At 36.8% G+C, this 15,816-nt stretch overlaps 1 protein-coding gene across 5 annotated transcripts in view; it reads right to left on the bottom strand.

Moving 5' to 3' along the window:
* Positions 1-15,504, bottom strand: part of DTNBP1 (dystrobrevin binding protein 1) — a 44,307-nt gene extending 28,803 nt beyond the window's left edge. The window contains exons 1-7 of one of the 5 annotated variants that reach the window (XM_070747322.1): positions 15,325-15,504; positions 11,628-11,678; positions 10,344-10,394; positions 9,282-9,342; positions 7,966-8,098; positions 6,069-6,201; positions 52-74 (exon numbers count right to left, since the gene is read on the bottom strand). In XM_070747322.1, coding sequence (XP_070603423.1) covers positions 52-74; positions 6,069-6,201; positions 7,966-8,098; positions 9,282-9,342; positions 10,344-10,394; positions 11,628-11,678; positions 15,325-15,380 — 508 coding nt within the window. In that variant the 5' untranslated portion in view covers positions 15,381-15,504. The other 4 variants (XM_070747325.1, XM_070747323.1, XM_070747324.1 and 1 more) reach the window with 4 other exon arrangements.
* Between the last annotated feature and the right edge of the window lie 312 nt (positions 15,505-15,816).

Raw genomic sequence — 15,816 nt, 5'->3', positions numbered from 1 at the left:
TTTATACAGCATTTGATGTTTAAAACTGAAAACCATGACAATTCTAAATACCTTTGAAGATTTCCAGTTCTTTCCTGAAAAATAAAAACAAAAACATAATGTATGTGAGAGATTGAACACCAGTTGGTTTTATTTGAAGATAACCTACTTTTATTTCCAATCCCATATTAATGTTCCAGCATAGATGCAAAACATAGATGCCATTAGCAAAACAGAAGGATCATCTATTAACTAAAATGTCTTTAAATGTATGGGTAACCAAATTCTCACCTATTGGCATCAAAAAGACTATTAATTCCATGTTTTCATCAAATCCATTCATCCAAAGAATCTAACTCAATCCGAAGAATATACTCATCCAATTGCAGAATAGCTAATTAATATGACTGGTTAGTCAGGTTAATAAAAGTGAAAGATCAAAATATGTTACAAATTCTTGAAATCATTTATCTGAAGTCAAAGGGTAGCAACAAAAGTGAAGAGTCCCAAAGTGAATCCAGACTGTGTAATAACTATCTGAAAATATTAAATTTAGATGGCTTGGAATTCTTTTTGTGACTATATTATCACTAAATAATGACTATTTATGTGGTTATTGAATGATAGTATAAGCTTTAACTTTCCCTCTTTCTACTGTTTTAGGGTTTTGTGATTATTTGTTTCATTTCTAGGAATAGGTGATTCATTCTGTAACGGTTTCTTTATTTTGGGGGGAAAATATTGTTTCCCTTTAAAAACCTTAAATGATTTACACTGAAGTGCACTTTTTTATAATAATGCTGGCCATATTTTTAAAAATACAGTATTTCTTTAGTTAGAAGCAAGCATATCCTTTTTTAATTTTTTTAATGTTCTGAAAAAAGCAATTAAGAAAAAAAATCATTAACAGAAGTTTATAAAAAGTATTTTCTAATGTTCAAATACATGTTGCTTTTCACAATTCACATATGGATAAAAGAACAACCTTAATTGATTTGGAGAAATACATTAAACTCCAATACACATTCATTCATAGATATGCATTGTGCCTTGCAACAACACACAAAAAATGTGTTTCACTTAGTCTATTATAATTTTATAATAAATAAAGCATTCTTTCACACACACTAAAAATTCAAACCTTATAAAAATATATCCTGAAAAGTTGGCCTTTTAAAAAATTATTCTCTATACTAGAAATATACACAGATATATGTTCTTGGTATAAGAACAAAAGTTTTCTACTTGAGACAGACAGACTGATCATGAAATTTACTCAGTACCATAGAGAGTATCAAAAGGTATGTTTGGGGGTAGAAAGTAATTTAGTCTTTAGTACATTTAGCTAAGCTGTGGGAGATATCCAGGAGGTCAAATGCAACAAGCAGGCAGAAATGCATTAAGGAACCAGAAAAGGCAGAGCCAATTTCATCATTAAGATATTTCATTAATTACTAAATTAATAACTAGTTTCAGCTTAATTTCATCAGGATTGAGGTGACTTTGAAAGTTACAGGTTCAATTAGCCAAAAGAATAAAAAAAACAGAAAGAATAGAAAGAATGAAGAATCTCAAAGGCTTGCAACACAGAAGAGAATAGCAGAGAAGCGTTCAGTAAGAGACACTAATTTAACAAAATGAGAAAGTGGAGGGAAATAAGAACAGCCATGAAAATGTGTCTATTCAACAATCAATCTTACTGAAGGTCGAAAGTACTGTATATTGAAAAGGATCTAGCTACAAAGAATATTTGGATATTGACAACAAAAATGCTTAGGAAATGTATCAGTGTATTGCAAAGAAAAGTTGCTTGCAATTTATTTTCCTATATTCTGCATAGGCATTATTTGATCCACGCCCCCGGTAAACTGCTCATTCCAGGCCATGATGATGACCTCTGCTGAATTGAACAGCAGAGTTTAAGAAAAATCCCAAACTCCCTCTGAATCTGCATTGAAACTATCAGGTACTTGGGTCAGGATGACTGAAAAGATTAATAACTATCTGCTGGGGGAGGCAGCAGCTCTGGAGAATACTAGGCCCACTGATTGCCATGATCCTTATGGCCCAACCTCACGAAAAGGGGTTTCATATCCAACAATACCTGGAACAGGACCCCTAATGGCTACCAAGACAACAGCCACTACACCTGCCCTGGAATTACAATTCCATTCATGAAACCCCAGAGGACACAATATATGAGAACTATATAATATATGTTGTATTATAAGTGAACATCTAATGACATAATTAATTCAGATGGGGCTCATATTCCAATTCCTTACAGAAAAAAAGAAAAAAGAGGGAGGGGAGACTGGAAAATTATACTGTAAACAGAACTTGAAAAATGATGATCATATTGCTCATTAAGTTACAGTGATCCCTCGAGTTTCGCGATCTCGATCTTCGCGAAACGCTATATCGCGATTTTTCAGAAAATATTAATTAAAAAATACTCCACTCTTCTCTCTCTCTCTTTCTTCCTCTCTCTCACTCTCTTCCTTCCTTTCTCATCTCTTTCTTTCTTTCCTTCTTTCTCTTTCTCTATCTCTCCCCCTCTTGCTCTCCCTCTTTTTCTCACTTTCCCTCTCTCGTGCACCGAGCGGCGGGCAGGCAGGCGGCGGACAAGCGGCGGGCGGACAAGCGGCGGGCGGACAAGCGGCGGGCAGGCGGGCGGACAAGCGGCGGGCGGGCGGACAAGCGAGGCGGCAGACAAGCGGCGGGCGGACAAGCGGCGGGCGGGCGGACAAGTGGCGGGCGGACAAGCAGCGGGCGGGCGGACAAGCGAGGCAGCGGACAAGTGGCGGGCGGACAAGCAGCGGGCAGGCGGGCGGGCAGGCGGCGGGCAGGCAGGCGGCGGACAAGCGGCGGGCGGGCAGGCAGGCGGCGGACAAGCAGCGGGCGGACAAGCGGCGGGCGGACAAGCGGCGGGCGCGGCAGTAGCGAGGAGCCGAAGATTGGGGTTTCCCCTTTGCGTGGGCGGCGGGGAAACCCCGATCTTCGGCTCCTCGCTGCTGCGGCGCTGCCGAGCAGATCAGCTGCTGGGCGGCGGAAGGAACCTTCCCTGGGTCTTCCCAGGTGCGGACGTAAAAACACCATCGCGCATGCGCGCATGCGCGGCCATGGAAAAAGGGCGCGCATGCGCAGATGGTGTTTTTACTTCCGCACCACTATATTGCGAAAAATCGAGTATCGCGAGGGGTCTTGGAACGTAATCCTCACGATACTCGAGGGATCACTGTATACTCTTTCCCCTTTTTCAAAAAGTTAATTCAAATATTGATAAACAACATAGTAAGAAAGGGAAAAAGAGTAGATAATTGGCTTGTACCCAGGAAAACACTACACTGTTAATAATTACACATGACTTAAAGCCTGAGTAAATCACTTCAATCCAAAATATAGAAACTGGAGGAATCCCAAATCAAAACCTGTCTTAAACCTTCCAAGAAAACATTGCTCCGAGTTTCTATGATAAATTACAGCAAGAACATTTGTTAAAAATCTAGAACCATTACTCATATCAGACATTTGGTGCCCTTGTTTGTTTTTTTATGTTTGTTTGTTTTTTTATATTTATTTATTTGTTTATTTATATTTCTATGTCACCCAACTCCCTAGGGACTCAGGGCGGCTGAGTTGTTTATGCAAGTTTGGTGAGCAGTATAAAAATTTGATAATTAATAAATAAAAATAAAAATCTATTAAATTTGCTTGACTCTTAGAGACTCTGAGAGCTTTATATCTATATAGCCTGCACTGAATGTTCAACAATTAGAAAAATAAACTATAATTTACAATCCATAGTAAAATCTTAATATTGATTTTTTCAAGAAATAGATCTATAATTAAAACACTAGGTTTGCCCACTTTGGAAATAATTATGGTATCTGTCGCAATAACTGAGTAGGGGTTTATTTGAAATAAAGATAACTTTTAGTAACTTTGGACAAAAATAACTTTTCAATAAAAGAAAAAAAATCCCAATATTGTTTTCATAGAAATCTACTGGAAAATTGTAACAGTCAAAAATCTTCTATAATTGCAAAAGATTTAATTATGATAACAATTTATTAAAACAAAAGTAAAGTTAGTTTCCTAGCTTTGGGCTTACTATGGTAACTTTGGTAGCTATAAGGACATATATCATCTTTTTTCTGATGAAAAACTTAACTGTTGTGGTTTGCTTTATTTCACTATAGATATATCTTTGTTAAATTGTTCTTAAGGTGCAAAAGGAATGAGCAATTTTTAAAACACCCTTATATATAAGCTCTTTGAATAATTAGTGATGCCAGAGGCAGGCTTCTAGTTTGTTCTTCAGAGTAGACTAACAGTCAAAGCCAATGATTCTTGACAATTTTGCCTTCATTGGAGAGTTCTCAATGTTTTGTGATTGAAATGATAAGTGGAATGATGATGTTACCTAGTTTGGTAATGAAATGTCTGCCAGAAAACAACCAATCAGAAAGCACCGAGAAACCCACAATATAATGAGCCGGGGTGGTGCACAAGGTAGACTGCTGTACTGCAGACCACTGAAGCTGACTTGTAGATCTGAAGGTCAATGGTTCAAATCTCATCACCGGCTCAAGGTTGACTCAGCCTTCCATCCTTCCAAGGTGGGTAAAATGAGGACCCGGATTGTGGGGGCAATAGCCTAGCTCTATTAAAAAAGTGCTATTGCTAACATGTTGTAAGCCGCCCTGAGTCTAAGGAGAAGGGCGGCATAAAAATTGAATGAATGAATGAATAAATAAATAATCCTCACAAATATTTTTTCCCAATATCAAACGAATAAGCTAAACTGCTCTTCTGGGAAGCAGACTGTCATCTATTAATGATTATTTACTGTATCATATGGTCAAGGATTATAGTTCTAATACCGTGTTTCCCCAAAAATAAGATATTTTTTTTGAACCTTGAAATAAGCACTTGGTCTTATTGCCATGTACTCAAAAGCCCGATGGGGCGTATTATCAAGGAGATGTCTTATTTTTGGGGGGAATGTCCAAGAAAACATATTATTTTATAATGAACCAACTAAGCTAATAAAAATCCCTTGTTCTTTTTTTAATACAGGTAATCCATGACTTAGGACCACAATTGAGATCAAAATTTATGTTGATAAGAGAGAAATTTCTTTGCCCCATTTTACTATCTTTCCCGTCTCCATTGTTAAATGAATCACTGCAACTATTAAGCCAATAGCACAGTTGTTAACTGAATTTCGCTGCCCCGCTGACTTTGCTTATCAAAGGTGTAACAGGTGACCCTGTGCAACCATCAAAAATATGAACCAGTTGCCAGGTATCTGAATTTTGATCATGTGAGCATCAGGAAACTGCAATGGTTGTAAGTGTAAAAAAAAGGTCATAAGTCACTTTTTTCAGTGCTGTTGTGACTCTAAATGGTCATTAAACATATGGCTATAAGTCAAAGACTAAGCATACTCTTTCTTTAATATTCTTATGTGATGACTATTTATCTGCTATGAGACAACTTTGTCAGGCCTCTAATTCATCTAACTAATTTATATCCAAATGTTCTTGAAGATACTACCTATTAAAATCAAAACTCCAGTTTCAATTGGACTACTAAGTAAATGATTATGGATTCCCCTGTGATCAATTGTTTCAAGTTTATTCCTAACAGCTATTTATCTTACAATTATTTGCCAATAGGAAGTGAGACACTCGGATTTTCTTGAGAAAAGTGTGACAACTTGAACAACAAATTTAACAATTCGGATCATCCAAAATTAGCCAGTCTCTTCTATTATAGTAGTAATTTTTTCCTCTGTACAAATAAAATTTAAAAATCAGGAGACGACTATGAATAAAGGATGAAGTCCTAAAACTAAAACTTTTTTTTCCTAATGTCTATGAGTAAAAGTTGAAACATTCATTCAGAAGATGTTTCCAGCAGCCAGTTGCTCCTACTCTAAGCAGGAGGTATTTTAGTAATTTTCCATGAAGAATGCTACATCTACGAAAGTATTTGCAATCCTTAGATAAAAAGTTAAATATATCTGCTTACACATAAGATAAAAAGGATTCTGTGAGTAAATCAAATATATTCAAGCTTACCTTTTTGTCTTTTTGTAATTTTCACGCTGTAATATTTGCATATGCTTGAATCTTTGCAATTCGTACTGTCCACAAAGATCTTCAAGATGTAATAAATGATGTTCCATTTCTTTAAAATGTGCTTCCAGTTGGACTTTGTTAATGAAACATTCAAAAAAGGTATGTAAGTATTACTTCTCAAATAGATCGTGATCATTTTTATAGTACAGTATTTTATACTAAATTACCTCATTTACTACAAGAATCCCAAACTCTCACAACAGGAGATTTCAAGAAACAAACATGCAAAAAATCAAGGACATTTTTTTTCATACTAGTTCATGGGAAATTCTCCTTTCTATTACTTTGTGATAAAATTGGTACAGTGAATGGCATATTAAAGGGAAAGAGGAAGAGTCACAGGGCACCTGCTTTCTTTTCAATCCTAACTTATCTTCCCATCAGGCAATTTGGAGAAGACTAATTGAGATGGTTGATTACAAAAGAGCTGCAGTGGTGCAGTGGTTAGAATACAGTACTGCAGGCTGCTATTTCTGCTGACTTCCAGCTGCCTGCAATTTGGCAGATCAAATCTCATCATGCTCAAGATTCACTCAGCCTTCCATCCTTCCAAGGTCAGTAAAATGAGGACCCAGATTGTTGGGGGCAATAGGCTGACTGTAAACTGCTTAGACAGGGCTGCAAAGCACTACGAAGTGGTATATAAGGATTTTCTAGAATAATTATTCAAGAAATGAAGCTCTCGAGCAATTAGCTGCTTATTTCTCCCCAAATCAAAAATAATTCTTATTTCTCAAAGTAATCCAAAATTGAAAATATCAATTTGGCAGCTCTAAGCCAGAAAAATCACTGCAATCATGCTAATGATCACAATGCTTTCTACACCTGTAGCACTGCATAGGGGCACCTGAAAATGGAAAGCCATCCTTTCGTTCCCCTTCATCACTGTGTTCAATATTCTGCATTATAGTGAAAGGTAAGATGGCAAGCACAGAATTTATTTTCTGTCTCAGAGAATCAGAACTAAAATAAATTCAGAATTTTGACTTATAAAGTTCAGTTCTATTTTTTCAAGGGCAGGGTTTCACAAATCCCTTTAGTTTACTTTCAAAACCTTAACAGAGACCTTTAGAATATTTTAAAATACAAATTAATATAAGAAAATCATAATCAATGAAACTAATTACAAATGACCACCATTTACTAATTTTGGTGAATCTTGATGAAGCAGGCCCCAAAATGCTGATGTCTTATATAATCAAAGTCATGTGTAGATGAGAAAAGAAGGCACATGTCTTTTCTGTTGTCAGTGCTAGAGATAGAGCATTTTCTTTGGTGGCTTTCAATTGGGTGCATTATCATATTAGCAAAAATTGACTTTACAGTCTACCACTTCCTCCTTTGACTGTTTCAAATTGTAAACTTTATAGCTTTCCAAAATCCAGCCATATCTTTCTGGATTTCATCTTTCTTTCTGTTTACTGTCTTTATAACATAATTTGCAAGTCTATACTCCAATTTATATTTATTTGAGTTGTCCTGCTAATGATAGTGCCTAGCTGTTCTGCTCCCAACAAAAAGTATTAGCTCCAATAATAATAATTTAAAAAAAAGCTAAACTCAAGCTAACAATTTGAAAAACTAGTCCTTGAGGACCCCCTGCTGAGTATTTTTAAAAATACAGCTAAGTTACACAGAATTATATGCTTATAACTGGATTTTTCAAAGTCTGCAATAGTGCACCGTCCTAAAATAATATGCCCCCTCCTGTGAATATATTGATTTAATTGGGGTTTGGATTCAGTCAAAAGTAAATGTAACAAGTATCTTCTTTTTAATGATTTATTTATAGCTTATCTAACCCTATAAATAAGAAACACACTAAATGCATACTTACCCAGGCTAGCTGTTGTAGATTCCAAGCCTGCCAGAAATACTGGAATTTGTTGGAGCTGGTCTTGAAGGTCCAAGAGACCACTTCTCTTTTTCTCCCAATAGGCAGAAAGCATTACAACTTCACTATCCACCAGCTGAAATTAATAAAGTCAAGAATATAATTATAGATAGCAAATTCCTTGTTTAGTTTTCAAGCTAAAGCCTTGATTTCCAAGCTGCAGAGTTCCACTCCCACTTAGCTGCAAGTAAAATAACTTAATTAATTCTATGCCCTCATAGTTTTCAATTAAATTCAATATGTTTCAGCACAGTACAAAACTGATATTTCAAAAAGAATGTCCTTTTTGCAACTACTTTATGTACTTTGTGTTGTGATTCAGCCTGAGGCTCCTCAGGGACCGGCTGCATCTCTGCTGGATCTAGGCCCGGAGGAGGAGGACAGTGAACAGGAGGGGGAGGACCAGGCACACGGGGGAGAGGAAAGTCAGGAAGAGGATGAGGGGGAGCAGCCTGAGAGCCCCGGGGGGGCCCTCTCCCCAGCCAGTAGCCTGTCCTCATTGGATGAGGAAGCACAGGCTATAATTGACATGAGACAGCGACGTGCAGCTCAGAGACGGACCAATTAGAAAGGTATTGGCATCACTGAATTGGCAACAGCTGGGTTTGGGTGTGGTTCTCCTCAGCAGGGTTTAAAAGGCAGGCACGCCCTTTCAGCCATGTGGAGCGTTATCAACTGGAAGTTCTGTGACCCTGCTTTGCTTCTCGGCGTCTCTGATCTTGGCTTGTGGCCTAGAAGACTGGAAGACTTGGGGGAGGCGTATGTTTGTTATCTCCAGCGTTGTTTTTGACAGCAAGAATCCTGTTTTACTTCATGGCCTTCGTGAAACATCTTTGAAGTTTCAGAGTGTTCCGGTTTGTAAGGACATTTTCTGTTACCTGTGTTTGCTTTGAATTCTATAAACTGCCTTTGATTTTTACCAGTGTGTCTGGATTCTCTTTTTGGGTTGGTGGTTGCTGGAGGGACCCAGACAGAACACTTTGTATGTACTTTATGCAAAGGTATCATATTGTGATACAAATACTGTACTTATTGTACTATAACTGGCTTTAAACCTGCATATCATCAATTTGCATTATGCCTGAGATACTACAAAGTTGCCACATATATTTTAACACTACAGAGTCTCTAAACTTTGCAAGTTCCTGCAAAAACAATATAGAGAATATTCATTTAAATAACAGCCATGTTTAATTTGTAAATGCCAAATAGTAATACTCATTTTAATTAAACTTTTCCATATTATGCGTATACATCACCTCTCCATGTTTTGCACACTCTTTTGCTCCTTTGTGAAGTGCTGCCCAGGAATCTTCATACCTTCCCAAAAGGAAACAGAAATAGCATTAATATTTATACTTAAACATAACTGTATCAAATGCTGCTGATCTGACATTTCTATTTTTTATTATATATAAAATCTATGGATATTGTTACAGCTTGCTTTTATTTTTATAGAAACAGTACAACATTATAGAACCTTTTTTAGATTAGCATGTTTCAGAACATTATGGTATGATCAGTCAAAAAATCAGCAAAAGTCTACATCACATATTTTAAGTGAAAGTTGAGCTTCTCTTGTGGTCACTTATGCAGCATAAATAAATAATAAACCTACAGATTTGGAAAACTCTAAATATAGGTCATGCAGATAGTTTTAAACAACCACTTTATACTTCCACAAATAAAATAAAAATGGGGAAAAGTAGAAAATAAGCTTTCTTTAAAAAGGGATAAATTTTCTTTAAAATCAAAAACAAGTGTTTTTTAAATCTGAAGATTAGTAACTTTAAGTACTGTTTTCTGTATTTCCGATATTAAATTTGTGGTTACATTATTCATGGAGCTAAATTTAGATTACATCATATCATTATCCATTTAGAATGTAAATTCAATAGGATTTAACTAAAAATATGAATAGGATTGATAAAGAATGTATATCATTTCTTGGAGACAAGTCACATATATTCAATTTACAACCAAATTAGTCCACAGTTAGTCTTATACAGTACTCAGTTGATTCATGTATGCAGTTGTCTTTTTAAAACTTGGAAATTCCTAGGAACTACACAAGAACTGAAATTCAGCATTTCATAAACATTCTAGTACATTTAGTGTATTTTTAATTACTGTATTGACAAGTTAAAGCTGTTATTACAGTGAGATTACTTATTTTATAGTTATTTATTGCTTTTCTATTAATAAAACAATATAAAAGCAAGGAAATACCTACATATATTATAGTTGCATCTCTGGCTCCCAAAAAATAAGGAAATCAGTAACATTGTCATAAAACAGCGACATTTAAAGAAGAAACATACCTACTCAGCAAAACTACACCAGCAGAAAATTCTGGTAAACTCTGTGCAGTCCTGTAATAAAAATTATAGGCACAGCTTAATTACTTTAAATTTGTTCTTTAGCATCTGGAGGACCCATAAATCTTTTTTTTTTAATCAAATGATAATTACAACATCAGCAGTGTTCAGCTCATTGGAAATACAATTTTTATTTGTTTGGTTTGGCCTCTACAGAAAATTTTCAGGTGTCATATCAAACAGCTTTTATTCTTTGCAATGGCAGTTATGTCTTCTCTTGTGAATATTAACTTCTACTGAGTACAAATACAGGTAGTCCTTGCTCAATTACCACAATTGCGATGCAATGCAGCCATTTAGTGAGAAATCATGTGACGACACCTTGCAATTTTACTGCCAGCTTCTAGACTGACTGTGCTTGTCATAAGCTGGCTGTTAAGTTATGCAACTGGTGATCATGTGATGGCAGGATGCAGTAGCAATCATATACATCCACCAAATGCAAAATGCCTGATGCTGCAACAGGATGCTGGATCAATCATAGTTACTTTTTCAGCACCATCATGACTTTGAAGTTACTAAACAAGGCAATCATTAAGCAAGGACTACCTGTACCAATCTAACTTATGGTATAGGGCAGTTGTCTAAAGTGGCACACATACTTTTGGTATAATAATAATGACTGGAACATAGAATGACAGAGTTGAAAGGGACCTTGGAGGTCTTCTAGTCCAATTCCCTGCTTAGGCAGGAAACCCTATACCATTTCAGATAAATGGTTATCCAATCTCTTTTTAAAAACTTCCAGTGTTGGAGTATTTACAACTGTGTGTATGCATGTATGTTTGGCTTGTTTGAGTTGTATGACTGCTTTTTATAAGGAAATTTCTCCTTAGTTCTAACTTGCTTCTCTCCTTGATTAGCTTCCAACCATTGCTTCTTGTCCTACCTTCAGGTGCTTTGGAGAATAGGTTGACTCCTCCTTCTTTGTGGCAACCCCTGAGATATTGGAACAATGCTATCATGTGAACCCTAGTCCTTCTTTTCATCAAACTAGACATATCCAATTCCATTAACCCGTTCTTTATATAATACATAATATTATATAATAGTTTATTATTGTATAAGAACATCAAATTTTAAAGCCCCGCAAGAAATATCAAAACAAAAACTGAATATATATTCTGAATATTTGAACAATTTATACCATGAAATAATGATTAAAGTACATTTTTCTTAATAAAAACAGATTTTACAAGTATAATGTTAAAAAATATTTAGCAGTACCTCTGTTTATTTATTTTAGTTTCTCTTGATTTGTCACTGAAGATTTTCAGCCTGGAAAAACATATGTTGAGGGAAGGAAAGTTAATTAAGTGTCCAAATTAAAATGTTCAATGTTTATAATACCAATTCACTAAATGAAGCAATTCCCTTGCATTCCTTCTACCAACTAAAAATAACACTGCAAAACTGTGCAACAGGAAGGCATCAATCCTGATGCTATCCTGTTGCTATTCCATCTTCTTTCCAAACCTATATTTTGTTCTGAACATGAAGCAGAAGTCATAATTCTGAGGTGTTGTGTGCTCAAACGCCACAAATATCATTTTTTAATCTTCCCCACATCAAGAAAACATCCTCACTGCAATAGAACATTTTTAGTTTTTAAAAAAAGGTTTTTGTGGCTATTTCTTCACTTTCTTCACTTTCACTGTTACTTTTCCATTGTTTCTATTAACATACTCTCCACTTTCATTTATTAACAAAGAAGCATTATTCACAAATTTCAAATGTAAACTCTTATCTGAATTTCAATGTTTACATTTAATGGGAGTTATGATTTTGAAGCAGAGTTTGTTTTGCAGTAGATAAACTCAGCTAAATAATGTACTACAGTATTCCAATCTTTTTTTGAAGTTACATAGTATATAATATTAAAGCTTTCATTTTCTGCAGCCTAAAATAGCATTTACACCAAGAAATTGTGCTGGATTAGTCATTGAAAAGATAGACATGTGACACTGTAAGATGCCTACCAGATATCAATTATTGCTAATAAAATACACAAAAAAAGCTAGCAACACAGCCATAGACTGCTTAAAGTTATATATTGCATAGCTCCTCTAAGGAAAAAAAATTATTACATTTTGAAAAATAAAAATAATTTTGCCTAAGATATTCTGGAATAGATCAGTCTTTTAAATGTATATTGTTCAATGCAACTTGTGTTTGAATCACTGTAATACTGTATGAATGTTGAATTACGGCAACTGGACTTATTGTCTTGTTGATTTGAGATGATTTCCTGCTCATCTAAAAGTAGCTTTTCCAATCTGAACAAGTTGGTTAAGGGAATCTAAGTAGGGCCAACGTTCCATTTCCTCAAATTCTCAGTTATTCCTGCATTGAACCACAGGGTTTCTTCTCCAAAATGCGTAGCAATATGTCAATAAAGATTCTCAGTCATCCAAGTAGAATTGTTTGAAGGATTAAGTCATGGCAATTGGAGATATTTCCCTGTTTGAGATGTTTTGCTGCTTATCCCAGAAGTTTATCTTCTTCAATCTGACGAGGTCCAGTTATCATGACTTAACTTGCGAACAATTCTACCTGGATAACTAAGAATCCTCTTTGACATACTACAGTACAGTATGTCTTAGTAGGAATCCTTAGGCTAGCATTGTTGGGCCAATGAAGAGCCACTTGCGATTCTAGCTCTCAGCATGCTAGATTTGCTACTCACATAATCCGATTCCACTTTTGTTTCTAAAAGTGGCATGAAGCAACAGTGTAAACATAGCTGCAGTTGGGAAACAGATTTCATAAGAAGTGCAACTAAAAATTCTGTCATACGGGCTGAGGGGGGAGAGAAACGGCCACTTTTATAAAATCTGACCACAAGAGCATTGGCAGAAAGGAAGAACTTTAGTCTTTAGTCTTACATTTACTTAAAACCTATTGATTTTAGCTTGGATGCATCCTTTAAAAAACTTGAACTACTTTCATGCATTGCTTCTGAAAGCATACAGTACCGAACCATACTAATATTCTCACACTACAATATCTTAAAACAAGTTAAACTATTAATTAACAAATCAAAATTAAATCAGTGGTTTTAAAAAAAACAGAAGTGAGGTGCTTATTATTATTTAAACATAACAGAAAAATTAAAATGCACTTTGAAGGAGTCTGCCTCCAAAATTCAGGACAGTTTATGATACTATATTAAGAAAGGAAAGCCTAGAGTACATATGGCTGAACTTTAGTACAGTACAAGTAATCCTTGACTTACAACCGCTCGTTTAGTGACTGTTCAAAGTTACAACAGCACTGGAAAAAAAGTGACTCATGACCGCGTTTCACATTTACGGCCATTGCAGCATTGCCCACAGTCGAAACTGTGATTGAAATTCAGAATCTTGAACGTTGATGGTTGCAATGTCCTGGAGGTCACGTGATCCCCTTTCATGACCTCCTGACAAGCAAAAATCAACAGGGAAGCCAGATTCAATTAACAACCGTGTAACCAGCCTAACCACTGCAGGGCTTCACTTAACAACGGAGGCAAGCAAGGTTGGTAAAACGAGGCAAAACTCCCCTAACTGTCTTGCTTAGCAGCATAAAACATTGGGCTCAACTGTGGTCGTAAGTCAACAGGACCACCTGTTCTGGTCAAGAAAGGTTGCTACTACTACCCCGCATACCCTACATCTTACAAGCCAATCCTTTTTTATTTACAGAAGGTTAATTCTCTGAATTTCAATGGGATTTATCCAAGGAGTCCCTACACCTGCAGCAGAGTAAGACCATCCCTCTTTTAACAGATTCCTTTAAATTCAGCCCACCGGGGTTCAATACCATACTGAACATTATTTTGATAAGAGTACAATGTGGCAAAAATTATGACATTCTGGATAAATAAGCTGAAAACCAGAAGTCTAGCTTCACAGGCGAGTTTTATAGTATGGTGTTTTAATAATTAGAAACATTTGTATAAATTGTAAAAGAAACAAGAAAAATTGGAAGGTGAAAATGAAAATGTTAAAAAAATTAAATGTGTGCAGCTTAACACTTTTTCTTTATCAAATGCCTCAATTTATAAAATGCATTATTTATTATTTGGTTGCTTTATAATAGTATAGTTAGTATATGCTATTGAAAAGCATATTAGATTCTTGCCCCCAGTCAATGGATGTGTTGAATGTTGAGCAAATGGAATCACTGTTTTTTATGGATTTTTTGGGTTTTTAGACTTTTAATTAATTGGATTTAAGATACTGTACAGTATATTGTTTATTATATGTTGTGAGCCGCCCCGAGTCCTGGGAGAGGGGCGGCATAGAAGTCCAATTCATAAAATAAAATAAATAAATATTTTGTTCAGGCAATGATAAACTAATAATGTATTTTATTTATTATTTATTTAATTAATTATTGGATTTGTATGCCGCCCCTGAGGATTTGGGGCGGCTCACAACATGTCGAAAAACAATATACAGTATACATAACTAAAAAATCCAATTAATATAACAAAAACTTTAAAAACACTAATATTTAATTACGTATTATGCAATTATAAACTAATAATGTGTTTAATAATGTATTTATATATTATACAATTATAAACTAATAATGTATTTTATTTTTTTTTAAATCAGCCCACCGGTTACGGAGGGGGCTTATTCGCGCGTCAAATCGTCAGGTGTTACACCCACCGTCCCTTGGCATTTGCTTGCCGGGAGACTGACGTAGTTTGGGGACTTCTTCGGGAATGTGCACTCCCTTTCGGGACAAAAAAAACAGAGTCTTCGGCGATTCAAGCCTTCCTGGCGCCTCGACTTCAACCCACCACCTCTATTAGCTCCACCGCCCGCCGAGCGTCGCCCTCCCCGCGTCTCTCGGAAGCATTTATAAGAGGAGCCGCAACCGCCTTTTCCCTCCCTCCTCCTTCCTCCCCCCTCCCGCCGGTCGCCCCCCTCACCCGGAGCTCAGATCCTGCTGGACGCTCTGGAGCCGCTCGCGCAAACTCTCCAACATCTCCCGCTCGGGGGGGGAAAACGGCGCGCGCGGGCGCCGCCGCCAAATCTCCACAGCTGGGCTCCTCAACTCCACTGCGGCAACCAGGAAGCACGGGACGCAAGCGAACCGGGGGGGGGGGGGGGGGAGTCGCAGTGGGGCGGGACTTCGAACGAGCATCCAATGAGAACCGCCGCTTCGTCGTCGACTTGTCCTTCACGCGCTCCCGCTTGTCAATCGAAGGTCCACCCCCCTCGGGGGGTGGCCAATCCCGCTTTGTTTTTCTCCCCCTCCCCCCCCCCCGCCGCCTTCCTTCCTTCCCTCCCGGTGTAGGGTTTTTAGGAGCTCGATGCTCCGCCCTCCTTGCTTATTTCACAACCATACCCGCCTCTTGCTTTTTTCCTCCGTTTATAAACAGCATCTCTGACGCGCAAGGGCGCCCTACATATAGACGTTT

This window comes from Erythrolamprus reginae, chromosome 3 (assembly GCF_031021105.1).
Source record: "Erythrolamprus reginae isolate rEryReg1 chromosome 3, rEryReg1.hap1, whole genome shotgun sequence".
NCBI lineage: Eukaryota > Metazoa > Chordata > Lepidosauria > Squamata > Dipsadidae > Erythrolamprus > Erythrolamprus reginae.
The sequence above is the reverse complement of the archived record's forward strand: the minus strand, read 5'-3'. Positions and strand labels throughout refer to the sequence as shown.